Here is a 15,579-nt window from a genome sequence, read left to right as displayed (position 1 = left end):
TGTGTGTACTTCTCAGCATAGATACTTATTTGCCTCTCTCTATCATAAATGAAAAAGAAGATTAATTTACTTGCCCAAAAGATAACTAGCATCTGGAAGATGCTACTGGAAAGGACGATGGACCTGCTCGTCTAAGTTACTTGCAAAATGAGGCAAGGAACAAGACCCTGGCTCCTCACTCATGCACGTATTTAGCCTAGATATGAGAAAACTTTGAATCTTTCACAGCATGAACTCTGAGCTTGGTTCAAGGACTCAAGAAATCAGAAAGTCACTCAAGGGTTAGAATAAACAGCCCAGGGTTTGTTGCCCCACTCCCCCAGGAGTTCCAGACTGAACAGGAGCAAAGAGGAGTTCTTGCTTGGAACAATGAGAAAACCTAGAAAAGTAACCAACCACGAGGTTATCTCAGACTTTTTCCATTTTGCTTAGAACTGTGCTAAGTGCTTACATCCACATTAGTATCTATGTAATGAGCCTCACTGGAATTTAGTTGCTAATGACAACTGTTTCTTCTGTTTATACTGCAGGTTAACAATTTGAGCAATGCAGAATTAAGGGCATTATTTCCCTAGTTTTGCTAGAAGCACTCATGTGGTTATAGGTTGACAAGGATCGAATGGTCCATGATGGTCTCATTCACAGGTGAGCCTGAGTGACTGTGATGGTGGGGAAGGCTGGACTTGCTCCATGTGGCCTTCCCCATTTGGAGACTAGGTGGGGATTCTGCATGTGGTGGTCTCAAGATTCCAAGGTGACAGGGGGTAGTGGTTGAAGGGCTTCTTGAGGCTCTCATTTCTGAACTTCTGACCATAGTATTCTAATGGTCAAGCAAAACACAGGTTACACCAATGCCACACAACAGGGAAGGTAAACAGACTTCACTCCTTCATGGATGCTTTTGCCAACGCACTTAGAGAAGTGTCATGCCATCAGGAAGGGCAGGAATTTGTGACCCTCACTCAGCTGATGATTTATTATCAAACAGCACTATGAATAGCCCCTCTTGAAATGTCCAGTGTATATCTTGGTAAGTAAATTGTCTACTTTCATTTCTTTACCAAGTATAATCTTGAGATCGTCTGCAAGTCCTGGTTTGGAAGCTGTAGTTACACAATGGGCAGCTCGGAATAGGAGCATCTGAAGGTAGCAGGGACTGGAAAACAACACAAGACTTTGGCCCTGGGCAGTGATGAATCCTTGGTAAAGAGGAAGGGAGTTCTGTGAGTGCCTCCCTGGTGTCTCAGATCATGTTTGAAAACCAGAGGGTAATATCTAGTGGTTTATCCTAAAGCTTACTGGTCAATGCCAAGGCTATAATTGCCAGTGTGCTGTCTGAGATTCAACACCTGTTTGCCTGTCACAACTACAAGCATTACAGGTTTAGCAAGGCTGATAAGGGTGCCCAGAGGTAGATACAGAGGAGTAAAGACATTTAGGTAAGGAAAGTGGGTTGAAGCACAAACCACATTTCACAGTCAACAACACGGCCAGGATGATACGGCCAGGATGATTATTTTTTATTGGAAAAGCAGATATACAGAGAGGAGAGTGAGAGAGAGGAAGATCCTCCGTCTGATGATTCACCCCCCAAGTGAGTGCAACGGCCGATGCTATGCTGATCCGAAGCCAGGAGCCTCTTCTGGGTCTCCCACACGGGTGCAGGGTCCCAAAGCTTTGGGCCCTCCTCGACTGCTTTCCCGGGCCACAGGCAGGGAGCTGGATGGGAAGCGGGCCGCCGGGATTAGAACCGGCGCCCATATGGGATCCCGGGCGTGCAAGGCGAGGACCTTAACCACTGCGCCACCGCGCCAGGCCCAGGATGATGATTATTATTATTATTATTTTTTAATTCAGATGTACCTGACTACTGGGCCTGAGATCAGATTGGTCAGTTTGTAGTTGAGATAAACATCATGATTATTTGCTATAGCAACTGTCCAGTACCTTTGAGGAATTGGAGGAAGGTAGGCAGCAAAAAACGAGCAGAAGAGGGTAGTTAAGCACGGGTTTCTTCAAGGAATATACAGGGGTTCGTTTAACAATGATTTCTTCAAGGAATCATTGATGAATGGCAAGCAGGATCTGGACATCCAAGTTTGTAGGAGAAAGGTTAGTAAAACTGCTCCAGGTGAGGATCGAACTCACAACCTCGGCATTGCTCACAGCCATACTGTCTTATAAGTACCGCGCGCTAACCGATTGCGCCACTGGAGCCACAGGAAGTGGAAGTTGGAGGTCGTGTAAATCAATACTTTGCAATTAACAGTAACTTTTATCATAATCCCTCTGACCTACACCTTCCGATGAAAAGCCACAATGAAAGGAACCCCGGATCTTCCTCCCACAACTCAGACGGACGCCAGGGCCTGACGGCTGCAGTGGCGTCTTGCTTTTCCTCTCCTGTTTTTCCCACGCTCTCTTGGACATCGTTTCGTTGAAACGGAGGCATATTGACTGCACAGCTGCAGAGAACCGAGATGGCTGCGCACCAGATTCAGACTGATTTGGAGCGAGTCTTCCGCCTGCACGGAACCGCTGGCGGCTCCCAAGGCTTTGCATTCCCTCGGAGCCCCACCGACCCTTCTGCTCTAAATCCACCTTCCCACCCAGTCACTGGCTAGTTTGGGGGTGTGGGGGGGTTACCATGCTATCATGAAAAATTCGCAGAAGTTGTATTTTCTTCCGTTTTAAACGTGTACCTGGAACCAAGCTATGCAAAAGTAGTAACACAATGAAGTAGTTATTTTGCTACAGACTCTGTTCACTTCTATTTTAGGGCATTTTTTTTCCCTTATAATGTTTACAAAAAAGATGAAAGGTCATGAACAGGTTTGTATTACGGTTACTCAACAATGTGATCAAAATGACCCTTTCACCTACGTGTTCTTCTTTATTTTTGCAAGTCAGATGAAATAAAAAATGTTCCCCAATGAACTTGACAGGGCAGAGTTGTCTGTGCAGTCATCAAATCAGTAGGATGTGCTAACCCTGCACAAGGAGGGAAGGAACATATCTAAAAACTTCAAGAGGCCTGAGCAATCTGGGGATTCGGGTATTCTAAAGCATCAGATCCAAAGTCTCCAGCCAGTGGGACAAGGTCCTATTTCTTACCAATCAAGGCAAGAAGCTGGCACAGAATACATTCCATGTGGGGAATTTAACTGTCTTTGGAGCTCTACTCTTTTGATGATCAAGCGAGATCTTAGTTTTTCTGTCCTGGAGTTACAGGACAGGAAGGCTTCTTTCTCTAAAGCACCAGGTCCCTCCAGGAGGGAGCATCCAAGTCTGTTATCTATGATTGTCACCCCCAAGGATGTTTCTCAAACTTACAATGTATCATATGTGCTAGTGGGCATCTTTCCATTCATGTGCCACGCTGGTTTGGGTTTGATGTAAGTTTCAACCATCCCTGCAACTTTGTTCCAATGGCTGCTTGTGCTGTATCCATCATCTGATTTTTATCAGTTTCAAAAATGTCAGCCTAGCATCATCTTTTTCAGATCATTGTTTGGTACCCAAAATTGCAGATTGAATTCCCTGGCATTCAAACTCCAACTTGGAGATTTGCATTAGGAGTTTATTGTAACATCATCTGAGAATTAATACTTAGATGGAAGGAGGACAGGAGAAAAGCAAGATTTGCCAGAGGGAAAAACTGGGCTGCAGTGCAAGATCCCAGACACTCCAGCCTACCCTTTGGGAGAGCTCACTGCAGCTACCTAGGAAGGTCCTAACCTGAATAGTGAGGCCTTGACCCTGCCGCCCCCGCTGGATTTCATGTAGGCTGCCCCAGAAAAGGGACAAGCTTGGCCTGAGGTTATTTCCCAAAGAGAACTGACAACCAGGGGCCTTCCAGTGACAACCTCCTAAATATATTTGGGGAAATAAGCTCTTTTGTCTCTAAGGGGGAGGATGGAGTAAGAAGGAGGAGGAAGATAGAAGAATGCAAGAACAAGACATAGCTCTTAGATGCTGCAGAACATCTTTGATTGGAGACAGTAACAGGGCTGGTGGTAAGTCTGAGAAATCTAGGGTTGAGATGGGGAAATTCTACCCTATGAATGATCAAGAACCTTCCTGCCATGTTCCTTAACTGAACTGTACCAAAAGTCAGACAGTAAGAACTGACTTGATGGCTCAAAAGAGGAGGAAATTGCCAGTACATTTCATCCAACGGCACCCACAGTGGTAGAAAGCAGAAAATGTAACTATAGCCCCATCACTATTTCTATATTTTTGATGTGGAAAGAAGAAAAGGAGTTAGCAGAATGTACGGGGGGCGGGGGTGGACTCTCTTAGGGCTATGACCGTGGGCGGGGCCATCCTAGTGGAAGGATGGTGAGTGTGAATGACTCAATCCAAAGGAGGTCTTAGAAAGTCAGTTCTTTTATTCTTTACCCAGATATCTTGCTGGGAGCGAAAGCAGCAACCTTCTGAACAGAGATACTTGCTGGAGAGCGGAAACTTCCACAGGAAAGAGATTCCTTACTCAAGTGAAGGCCATTTAGGGCAAAAAAATGTGACGAGAAGTGGATTTTTTTTTTTTGGGGATTAGGGTCTTCCAGTGCTCAGCTGCCTCCAGCTCCACCGTCCCCTGTAGGCTTGGATTGCTTGCTCTGGTACGCCAGGATGTCTGACTTGACCGTGCTGACTTCAGCCAGGTGGAACCAGCGCATAACAGGGACTCCGTCAGGCCCCACCAGGAACTTTTCAAAGTTCCATCTGATGTCGTGGACTTTTATGGGTTCCCAGGAGATATGTTTTAATAAGCCTAGTGTCCCAGAAGGATGAGGACAGGAGTGCTGAAACAGGGAGATGGCAAAGGCAAGCGACAGCGTCATGGGTGATCGGATGTTTTCATTCACTAGTCATCTAGTTCCTCCCTCCTTCACGTACACACTGTAATCTGCTATTCCAGGGAACCCCTTCAACCATCATGCCGACTACCGAGACTGCCACAGATTTCATAGCAAAAGTCTGTTCATCACAAAATCGCGAACACCACGACCAAGCTATGTCACCTCAGTATTTTAATTTTCCTTTCTACAAGGTAAATGACAGATTAGAATGTGATTTCCTAAGTTCTAGGGCTCCATGGGCCAGTTAATTTGGTTAAACATATTTTGGATACAAGATTGACCTACTAAAATTTTCTATCAAATCAGAAAAACTTAAAACAGCATAATTTGATCAATTTAAAAATAGCCTTATAGGAATAAATTACATGTGGATCATAAACTTAGAATAAAGCCTATGCTTTAAGCTGTAAGTCAGAAAAGTTTTGTTTATAATACCTTCCTTCTACTGACCTGTGCTCTTCAGCTCACTGGAGACATACACAGGCTAATTCCAATAAAACGTGCAGCAGTTAAGAATAATTGCCTCTAGTGATCCCTTAGGTCCTTTTAGTTCTAGCATTCTCTATAGCTAAAAGTTAGTGCTTAATAAAAGGTACAGTATTGCATTATATCTATTTATTTCTATGTTTCTATTGTCCATATAAACTCATTAAGGGTGGCAGCAGGACCTTATTCAGTGAATATTCTTATTTAGCCTGCCTTATAGATACCAGGTTCTTGGTAGGTACTTAATAATGGTACCTTGAGTGAATGAATGCCCATGACAAAGAGAGGGTGGTTATAATAAAGCCGCCACTCACCAGAACTATCTTCACTATTCAGAGTCCAATCTCAGTAGTTATTAAGAAATGAAGATCACTTTCCTGTGGCAATCTAGCAATTTCCTCCAAAAAGATCAAGTTCACTTCTAGGCACCAGATGTAGTGTTCTTTTCCACCAAACAAACTCTAGACTTGGAATATTAGGCAAAAGGAAGAGCCTTGGGAACAGTCACTCACTCACCTTCAGGAAGGTGAAGATGCTCTGTTCATTTCTCCCATTCACATCCCCTTTCTCAAATAGCTGGAAATTTGGAACAAATCCTCTGCCTGGACGGACGTACCTGCAATGAGTCATAGTGTGCCCAGGAAGTGCCAGGATGTGAGCAAGTTATTTTGGGACATCAAGTTTTGAAAGATCAGGACAGGCCAGGGACTGAGAGAAAGTGACTGGGAAGAGAAAGAAAACTTTTCCCCCGAAACTTTGGGCTTTCGTTTCCATTGTTCTTCTGTTCTCTTCAGTTTGTCATCATTTCCTCACTCCTGTCCTCCACAGTCCATCTGGTCACATCCGGGGATGGAGATGGAGTTCTGGACATTGTCAGATTCTCAACAAGGTGTTAAAATCAATTTTCAGATGTCCCTGAATCTAGCAGTCTGCTATCCTTCCACCCCACTCCAACAATTCCTGACATGGAGGGACCTGGGGACACCAACTATGGTAAAATCTCCTAGTGGATTTCTTACTTACTTGAGCGCAGGAAGAATCTCTGAGTTCTGTCCTGGTTCTTGCTTTCCAAACTGGTTGCATGGAAAGCCCAATACAACTAGGCCGAAAGGTTTCAGTTCATCCTGAAGTGCATTCAGTTCTACGGTTAGAGAAGGGCCGACAGGTGGCTTACCTAGAGAGCCTGCCTTGTGTAGACAGATTTCAGGTTACTGGCTTTACAAAGCAAGAAGCATCTCTTGATCAGAGGGACTGCTGATGACACAGTGAAGCTAGACTCAGCCTTCAGATACACACTCAGAACTCTATATTCCAAGATGGTGCAGGCCAAACCTGTACCACATCTGAATCCCCCAGAGACCTCCTTAAAAAAAAAAAAAAAAAAAAAAAAAGGTGGTCCAGGTTCCATCTCACAGAAGTTTTTTAATTTCTCCATGGTGGGGTCCAGTCATCTTTCTTAGCCAAAATTCTGGGGCCCGGCGCGGTGGCGCAAGTGGTTAAAGGTCCTCGCCTTGCACGCCCGGGATCCCATATGGGCGCCGGTTCTAATCCCGGCAGCCCCGCTTCCCTTCCAGCTCCCTGCCTGTGGCCCGGGAAGGCAGTCGAGGACGGCCCAAAGCTTTGGGACCCTGCACCCGCGTGGAAGACCCGGAAGAGGATCCTGGCTTCGGATCAGCATAGCATTGGCCGTTGCACTCACTTGGGGAGTGAATCATCGGACGGAAGATCTTCCTCTCTGTCTCTCCTCTCTGTATATCCGCCTTTCCAATAGAAAAAAAAATAAAAATAAATCTTTAAAAAAAATATTCTGATGATTTTTTTTAACAACAAAGGTTAGAACAGTGCTGCTTTTCAGCTTGTTCATTGGGAGATGAGTCTTTCAAAGGGACCCCAAGAACTGAACTTCTCTGCACTGGCTGGTTCACCCAGAGTAGCGTTGAAGTAAACCTGACAGCGGTGAAGAGAACCAGAGAAATGTCGAATGGAGCCGCCTGATGTCGTTCAGCAATCCTGGGGATGCATTCTGCCTGAACTATTCCACATGTTCTGCCGCAACAGCGGCTTCTGTTTTCTTCCTCCGCAGCCAGGGTGTTTGCTAACGTGACTGTTCAGACCTTCGTCTTCATGTTTTAGCTCATCCTTTCTGGGATAGATGCCCTGCGCCACATCCTAGCCTGTGCCAGTCAGACTCCGCTCAGCCGCTTGGTATCTCCTCCTCTTCTTTACAAAATGCAAGATTCTTGGCTGTTGCCGCATGATGCTTCAGAACCTCTTCCCAAGGTTTCCCCTCTTGTTTATCATAATTGCAAATAAACACAAGAAATGGGGAAGCCAGTCTTGGAGCCCTTGAGCAACCACTTCAGTTTTTTTTTCATCTGTCATGTACAGAATAGAAACTGGATAACTTGATTCTTAAGATTGTACTAATTAATACAATGGATTATGATTCAGTAAATATTATTCTGCCTTTAAAAGTAAAATGAGGGTCTGGCGTGGTAGCCTAACACCTAAAGTCCTTACCTTGCATGCACTGGGATCCCACATGGCAGCCCTGTTTCCCATCCAGGTCCCTGCTTGTGGTCTTGGAGGACAGTTAAAGATGGCCCAAAGCCTTGGGACCCTGCACCCATGTGGGAAACCCGAAAAGAAGTTCCTGGCTCCTGGCTTTGGATTGGCACAGCTCTGGCTATTGAAGCCACTTGGAGAGTGAATCAACATATGGAACTTTTTTTTTTTTAAGTCAAATGAACATGAAAGTATTTTATTCCTTTTAAAGACACAAAGTGGTGGGCCTAGTGCCGTAGCCTAGCGGCTAAAGTCCTTGCCCTAAACGCGCCAGGATCCCAGATGGGCGCCAGTTCTAACCCCGGCAGCTCCACTTCCCATCCAGCTCCCTGCTTGTGGCCTGGGAAAGCAGTCAAGGATGGTCCAAAGCTTTGAGACCCTGCACCTGTGTGGGAGACCCAGAAGAGCTCCTGGCTTCAGATTGGCGCAGCACTGGCCAAATCATCGGATGGAAGATCTTCCTCTTTGTCTCTCCTCTTCTCTGTATATCTGACTTTGTAATAAAAATGAAAAAATCTTTGAAAAAAAAAAGGCACAAAGCAGAAAATAAGTTTCATACCAGGTGATTAACTGAGGAAAGGACAAGCAGCAGAACATGGAAACCACCCACAAATTTTATAAACATGATAGCGTGGGTCATCTGAAGGAAGAGGAAATAAGTAAAAACAATTTTTCCTTCCGACACTTATTTATCTTGAGGGCTTTTTTTTTTTTTTTTAAGATTTATTTTGTTTCTATTGGAAAGGCAGATTTATAGAGAGGAGAAACAGAAAAAGATCTTCCATCCATTGGTTCACTCCCAGGTTCCAAGGCCTGGGCCGTTCTCGCCTGCTTTCTCAGGCCACAAGCAGGAACTGGATGGAAGTGGAGCATCAGGGACATGAATCGGTGCCCATACAGGATGTCAGTGCATGCAAGGCGAGGATTTAACTTATTTTCGATTTTGAGCCTTATTCATAGCATTGTTTTTAAAACTAAAAGAGGGCATTAAAAAAAAAAGATTTACTTCTTTTTGTTGGAAAGACAGATACACAGAGATAAAGATCCTCCATCCTCTGGCTTACTCTGCAAGTGGCCACAATGGTTGGAGCTGAGCCAATCTGAAGCCAGGATCCTCCTCCAGGTCTCCCAAGCGGGTGCAGTCTCCCAAGCTCTGGGGCCGTCCTCCACTGCTTTGCCAGATCACAAGCAGCAATTTTGTGGATCAAGTGGAGCAGCCAGGATACGAACCAGCTCCCACATGGAATCCCAGACAAGCAAGATGAGGACAAGTCCATCACTCTAGGCCTCATTTTTAATTAGTTCAAATACATGAAGTACATTTGTCTTTTACACAACCCATCTTATTTGCTATTAATTGGCTTTTAAACAAATGGTCTAAATTTTGGAGAAATGAAATTTCTACTTGAACATCTGTAGGAGAAAACAACAGCTGTTAAAGAGCTGGACTTGAAGGGGAAGTATTGCCCCGTGGCCTCCATGACCTGCCCTTTCTACAGACAAATGCCGTCCCAGATGCGAGGTATCTTTTCTTCTTTGTTTATTAGTGTATATTATTCTAGCAAACTCTCAGATACATGGGTTCTGTCTTCTGTAGTTGCCAAGGAAACTTTTGGAATCTTCTGACAAGATTCTAATTCTTGGATGGTGGAACCTCAGAAAATGGAGTGGCAAGAATTTGAGATCAGCAATTTTGTCCCCACTAAATGGCCAGAAAATCAGTATTTCAGGGTTTGTGCGTCACCTGGTCTCCATCACTACTATTCACACAATGACTGGAATTTGCCTTGTAGTGTAACAGTAGCTGTTGATATATGTAATCTAATGGACCTGGCTTTCATAAAACTATATTCATAAAATTAGGCTGGCTGGATTTGCCAACTTCTGGCATGGTAAGGGGTGATTGGGAAGAGAATCAAAGACTGGGGTGAAGTCAATTGATTGTATTTATTTGGCTACCTGATTTGGAATAGAATCAACTGGTAATTTTTGTCCCGAAGACACAAGGCTTTGGAATCTTACCAGGATACTGGTCTGTCAGAGCGCAGTAGGTGGCCACGTTGATGAAGAGGACATACTTTCCTGCATACTGTCTGAACCGAATCTTTTCCTTTCCATCCAGAGTGAAGGCCTCGTAATCAAAGATGGTGCCTTCCACACCTTTGTCACAATCCATCTGGAAGATTTGTTTTTAATAATAATTATATTAGTAACAACTATAACATTTTGGTATTCTTTTAAAACATTCAGAGAATAATGTGAAGTGACGTCAAAAATTTCATCAAGAAATGGAGTTAAAAGGTAAGCTTATTTTGTTTTTTTGACATTTACTTATTTGAGAAACAGAATGATGGGAGTGGAACAGAGACACTTCTCTCTGCTGGCAACAGCCGTGGGTGGTCCAGCCAAATCCAGAAGCCTAGAGTTTTGAGTTTCGTTAGTGTCTCCCATGTGAGTGTCAGAAGCCTAAATACTTGGAGCATTCTCTACTGCTTTCCAAGGCACATTGGCAGGGAGTTGAATTTGGAAGAAGGGCAACCTAGAACCAGTTCCCCAAAATGGGATCCTGCCATTGCGGGCAGTAACTTAATCCACGGTGCCCTGGTGTGGATCCCAAGATCAGCTTGGTTTGATTCAAAAAAAAAACATTCAAAATCCAAACACAACTTTTTCCGAACAAATACTTTTAATATACCTTTTGAAGACCTTTGATATGGATGGATTTTTGAAATATTTTGTACCCAAACAAACATTATTTAATTCTGCTTCCAAAACTTTTTAAAGTAACCTGTTTTAACTGACACACACACAAACCAGACGAGAGTTATCTAGATATCAATCAATGACTAGACTAAAGATTGGGTCTTGTGAGTTAAAAATATAATTTTTTTTAATAACAAGCAAATAAATAACAAAAAGTTGCTCTTTTTATTACAGGGATGTAGGCTTTGGTTCACCATCTATTTTTTTTTTTTTTTTTTTCATTCTCTGTAATTCTCTCTCTCTCTCTCTTTTTTTTTTTTTTAATTAATTACATTGTATTATGTGACACACTTTCACAGGCTCTGGGATTCCCCCAACCCCTCCCCATACTTTCCCCCCATGGTGGATTCTTCCACCTTGGTGCAGTATTACAGATCAAGTTCAGTTGAGATTCTTTCATTGCAAGCATGTACCAAGCAAAGAGTCCAGCATCTAATTGTCCAGGTACATTCAACGGTTTCTTGGGGAGACTCTCTGGTCTGAAGGTAGAGCTGGCAGAATATCACACCATCTATCCTTTAACAGTTGGTTTAAAATGAAAAAGAACCCATGGTTGTCAGAGCACCCACTTGTCTAGGTAGGATTGAAGGAGCATTGTGGAAACCTTCCCTTGCCTTTTTCTTTTTCTTTTCTTTCTTGTGTGTGTGAACTGGAATTTAAATAGGGCTCTTAGTGCTAAGCTTTCATGATTTTTTTTTTTAGCTGCTTGCTTTAGACTTTCTGGAGTGATGTTGGTGTTGAAAATAAGTTATCAAAATATCAAATGCAATGCAAAAAAGGAAGGAAGGAAGGAAGGAAGGAAGGAAGGAAGGAAGGAAGGAAGGAAGGAAGGAAGGAAGGAAGGAAAGAAAGTGAAGTTTTACATCCAAACCTTTCAGTTAGATAAAGCAGAGAGGGACTGGCTAGAGAAAAGAAAGAAAGTCATTTTCTGATAAGGAAGATCCAAATTGAAGCTAAGATTAAACTACACATTTTGGAAGTGTAGTGGATTAGAAGGGATTTTGGTCAAATGCCGTCTGCCCCTGCTTAGCAAAGGAGGAATGTAAAACAACAAAACAACCCTGCCAACTACTGATACTGTCAGTAGCACCTACATTATAGCTACTCAGGCTTTCTAATCTCAGGAAGAAAGCAAATATGGATATTCTTCATGATTTGGATGTGTTGTCTGTCCTACTCCGCTCCATCAAATGTTTATGTACTGGGATGTCTTGGGAGGTGCTGTGGAGCTTTTAAAGGGTGGGACTTAAGTGAGAGAGTCTTCCATCAACTGAGGCTACATGGTCAGTGTTTAAGATATTTCTAAAGAACTCTGTTAGTTTCCATGAGCAGATTGTTGTAAAGGTGTGAGCCTCAGCTGGGAGGCGTTTTCTGGTTTCTTGTGTCAACCTGTGGTTTCTTCCTCCCACAAGGGCCCTGCATGAGACTTTGTGTCATGCTATTTGGAATTTTAGCTCCTAACAGTTACTGTAGTCTGATTCATATGTTTGATTATAGCAAGTAATGGTTGACTTACTACAAAGCTCTTGCAGCTTTTTCTAATGTGTTATGCTCACATATGCACAAGCAAAACTGGCCTATAGAAAGGGAACATTATATGACTGTGTCCAATCTTATCTCTATGATGCCTGGTTGTAAAACAAACATGTTTAAGTATTTGAATTTTGTTTTTGTAACTGCAACAAAAATTACATAGAGCATATAGGGGCTTAGTTCTAATACTGAGTGCTGTTGTAAATTTACTTGAACCTGTGTGAAATGTCTTGACCACTTTTATTCAGCTTTTATTAAGCAAATTCTACAGTTGGAGCATCCCCATGAAATTAGGCAGCACTAGGTAACATAAAACTCGTAGCATTTCTAGAAGTTTTCTGGAAGTTGTCTAATTAATTTCAGAGCTGGGGACTGGTGGGAGTTGGGAGAATGAGAGAGAGGGGAAATGGAGGGGGAATGGGGAGGAAAGGGATTTACCAGTGCTGTTTTGTAGAACACCTTATAATAAGCATCATGACAGTGTGCTCACCTACGCTTCGGGCAGATACCGTTCTCCACACAGTTATAATGAGAAATCAGAGACTAACCAAGGTGAAATGATTTTCCAAGACCAAAAGTGGCAACCTACTACGTGCATGAAAGCTGACTGCCCCCAACTTCATAATTCAGAATGTCTCTTTCATTGCCCTCATTTTTCCTGTGCACTATGTACCTGTTTTGTTTTGTTTTGTTTTGTTTCAGTAAGAGAATGAGACAGGAATTGGGAGTAGAACTAAGGCCAGAATTCGAGACACCTGACTTCAAACTCATTTGCTCTAGGCCTTTGGTTACTTTTTTCATGTGTGCTGTGTTTCTCTGACAGATCTCCGACCTCATCCAGAGAACTTGCACATGGTTTTTCTCCTCTCCCCGAGTGTTTTGCCAAGTGATAACTGAATTGGCTCATCCTCCCCACGCACAGGGATTCCTGTCTACACTGATCCTGACTGTTTCACACTTCAAATCCAGTTGTGATGCAAATACTGCTGTGAATGGAGCGACAGGCAGGGCCCCCACACGGAGAATGTGGATCAAAAGGAGCAGAAGCCATTTTTCCTTTAGCCATATTCAACTCAAGGAGCATCATTTACAAGAGTGAAGAAGATTCAAGAGAAAGCAAATAAAAGTTTAGGGGAACTATAAAGAGGGGGGAAAAACCAGTGAGAGTCTTGTAAGAAGGTCTGGAGGGAAGGACTTAGAAGGATGACAGAAGCCCTCTCCAGGGCTTACTCACCTTCATCGTCTCTGGCTTGGGGTTTGTCTGCACGAAGCCAACCAGGAGAAGAGAGACAAGACAAAAGGCTTGTAATTGTGCAGCCATGATTAGCACTTGTAGAACAATATTGTGCGAGGTCCTTGCACACCTCTGCAGACTTTTGATACTTGACCAGAAACTAACCTAAGCCCACACAGACCAATTGCAGAGTGGCAAACTCCCATCATCCAAGTGGGGCATGAGAATAATAGAATTTGAACCACATCCTCACTTAACTACACCCCCAGGAACACTCTGGGCTCACTAGAGCAGTGAGGACCTGGGATGCACATCCGTTCTGACAGAACTGTGAAAAATGACAGCAGCAAACCTCCTTTAGTTCTTACAGATGTTTGTCTTACCTGAGTGGACTGGAGTGTCTAGGTGCTGACTCAGGCTCCCAGACACTGAAGTCACAGCACAAGAGTAGGCACAGATTCATCCTAACATTATTTTTGAGATTAAAAAAAATTATAAGAGGATTGACCAACAAGCATGTGACCTAAAGTTGGTAAAAATTTATCTGAGTTGGGGAGATAGTCTCAATATATGTGAAGGCAATGCATTAATATATTCATTCTACAAATGCTTTCAAGTACATGTAAATAAATTAAAAAAACACAACAGTCCAGACCAAGAGAAAAATGAGCATTAGAGAAATAAGTGGTGGCATTTGTGGTAGGAGCAATGTTCTCTTCCAATAATCAAAGAACTACAAATAAAAATAGATGCATTCTGTGTTTATCAGGTTGGCATGGTGATAGTAAATTGGGTGCAGTATGGTGCTGGACATTCTTGTACACCAGGAGAGGGGATGGGCAGTATTAACACTGCTCACAGTCTAAACGACAGCCTGTCTTTCTGAATGCAATGATTTTTTTCAAGCAAATAATTTTCTCTGAACTTTTTGTTTTGAAATAGTCATACATTTTCAGAAATTTGCAGGTATATTTTGTCATCTCTGAGACTATCCAGGGCTGAAGAAGTGTCAGGGAAACGAGGTGAAAGTTCTTCTAAGAATAAAGGTGCCTTGCCTTGTAAGCAGCATACAAGCTTCATCCACTCAGTAATAGTTTCCAACAAGTCATTAATTAGTCTTGGTTAAAATTTTAGAATGGAGTGGGCACTGTGGTGCGGCAGGCTGAACTGCTGCCTTCCATTCTGCTATCCTATATGGGCACCAGATGGAGTCCTGGCTATTCTACTTCCAATCCAGCTTCCTGCTGGTGGACCAGGAAAGCAGATGGCCCAAGTGCCTGGGCCACTGCACCCATGAGGGAGGCCCGGGAGTAGCTCCTGGAGCTTGGCTTTTGGCTTCAGCCTGGCCCAGCTTGACTGTTGTAGTCATTTGGGGAGTGAATCTGCAGATGGACAATCTCTCCTTTTCTCTATAATTTTTTCAACTAAATAAGTATCTTTTGAAAAAGTTAGTGGGGGGTGAGGAATGCAAAGCTGGAGCCTTAGAATTTCTGCTTTATATGGATAACATATTTGTGTAAAATTTCCACACGCACACACACACACCCACCCTCTCCACTCCCTTCCCCCAGCTATCCCTACTAGGTGTGGTAGCCTAGTGGCTAAAATCTATGCCTTGCATGCACCGGGAACCCATATGGGCACCATTTCTAATCCTGGCAGATCCACTTCCCATCCAGCTCCCTGCTTGTGACCTGGGAAAGCAACAGAGGATGGCCCAAAGCCTTGGGGCCCTGTACCTTTATGGGAGATCTGGAATAAGTTCCTGGCTCCTGGTTTCTGGATTCTGATCAGCTTAGTTCTGGCCATTGTGGGCACTTGGAGAGTGAGCCAGCAGAGGGAAGATCTTTCAGTCTCTCCTGCTGTCTATATATCTGCCTTTTCAACAACAAAAAAATAAATATTTACAATTCATCTTCCCTGAGGCTGGTCAAGTCTTATTTTTTGGACCTTAGGTGCTAATGTCTGAGTAATCATGCACCTACATTCATAATCATTTGCCCTTGCAGGGCACCTCCCTTCTTTTATATTTAATCTCCATTGATTTCCAAACTGCCTTCCATCTTCCGCTTACCATACAGGTGTATTTAAATGGTTTAAAGTGCATTTTGTTTATATTCTTAACAAATTTGTACA

General features: G+C 43.3%; 1 protein-coding gene and 1 non-coding gene across 2 annotated transcripts; both read right to left on the bottom strand.

The window, feature by feature from the left end:
* Window positions 1-2,123: 2,123 nt before the first annotated feature.
* TRNAI-UAU lies at window positions 2,124-2,217 on the bottom strand. The gene is made up of 2 exons: window positions 2,180-2,217; window positions 2,124-2,159 (listed from the first exon to the last, which is right to left on the bottom strand). It is a non-coding gene; the product is annotated as a tRNA-Ile (tRNA).
* Window positions 2,218-5,902: 3,685 nt separating this feature from the next.
* On the bottom strand, window positions 5,903-13,530 carry LOC121147801 (epididymal secretory glutathione peroxidase-like). The gene is made up of 3 exons (XM_040967708.1): window positions 13,444-13,530; window positions 9,936-10,089; window positions 5,903-5,964 (listed from the first exon to the last, which is right to left on the bottom strand). The coding sequence occupies exons 1-3, from the start codon at window positions 13,528-13,530 to the stop codon at window positions 5,903-5,905; spliced, it is 303 nt and encodes a 100-aa protein (XP_040823642.1).
* Between the last annotated feature and the right edge of the window lie 2,049 nt (window positions 13,531-15,579).

The sequence above is a fragment of the Ochotona curzoniae genome, unplaced genomic scaffold (assembly GCF_017591425.1).
Source record: "Ochotona curzoniae isolate NIBS_2020 unplaced genomic scaffold, NIBS_Ocur_1.0 scaffold_461, whole genome shotgun sequence".
NCBI lineage: Eukaryota > Metazoa > Chordata > Mammalia > Lagomorpha > Ochotonidae > Ochotona > Ochotona curzoniae.
The sequence above is the reverse complement of the archived record's forward strand: the minus strand, read 5'-3'. Positions and strand labels throughout refer to the sequence as shown.

Coding starts and splice junctions, on each gene's coding strand:
- LOC121147801 (XM_040967708.1), bottom strand. CDS start 13,530: ATGGCTGCACAATTACAAGCCTTTTGTCTTGTCTCTCTTCTCCTGGTT. Junction 10,090..13,443: donor CCAAGCCAGAGACGATGAAG/GTGAGTAAGCCC, acceptor CAAATCTTCCAG/ATGGATTGTGACAAAGGTGT. Junction 5,965..9,935: donor TCTGACAGACCAGTATCCTG/GTAAGATTCCAA, acceptor GACTCATTGCAG/GTACGTCCGTCCAGGCAGAG.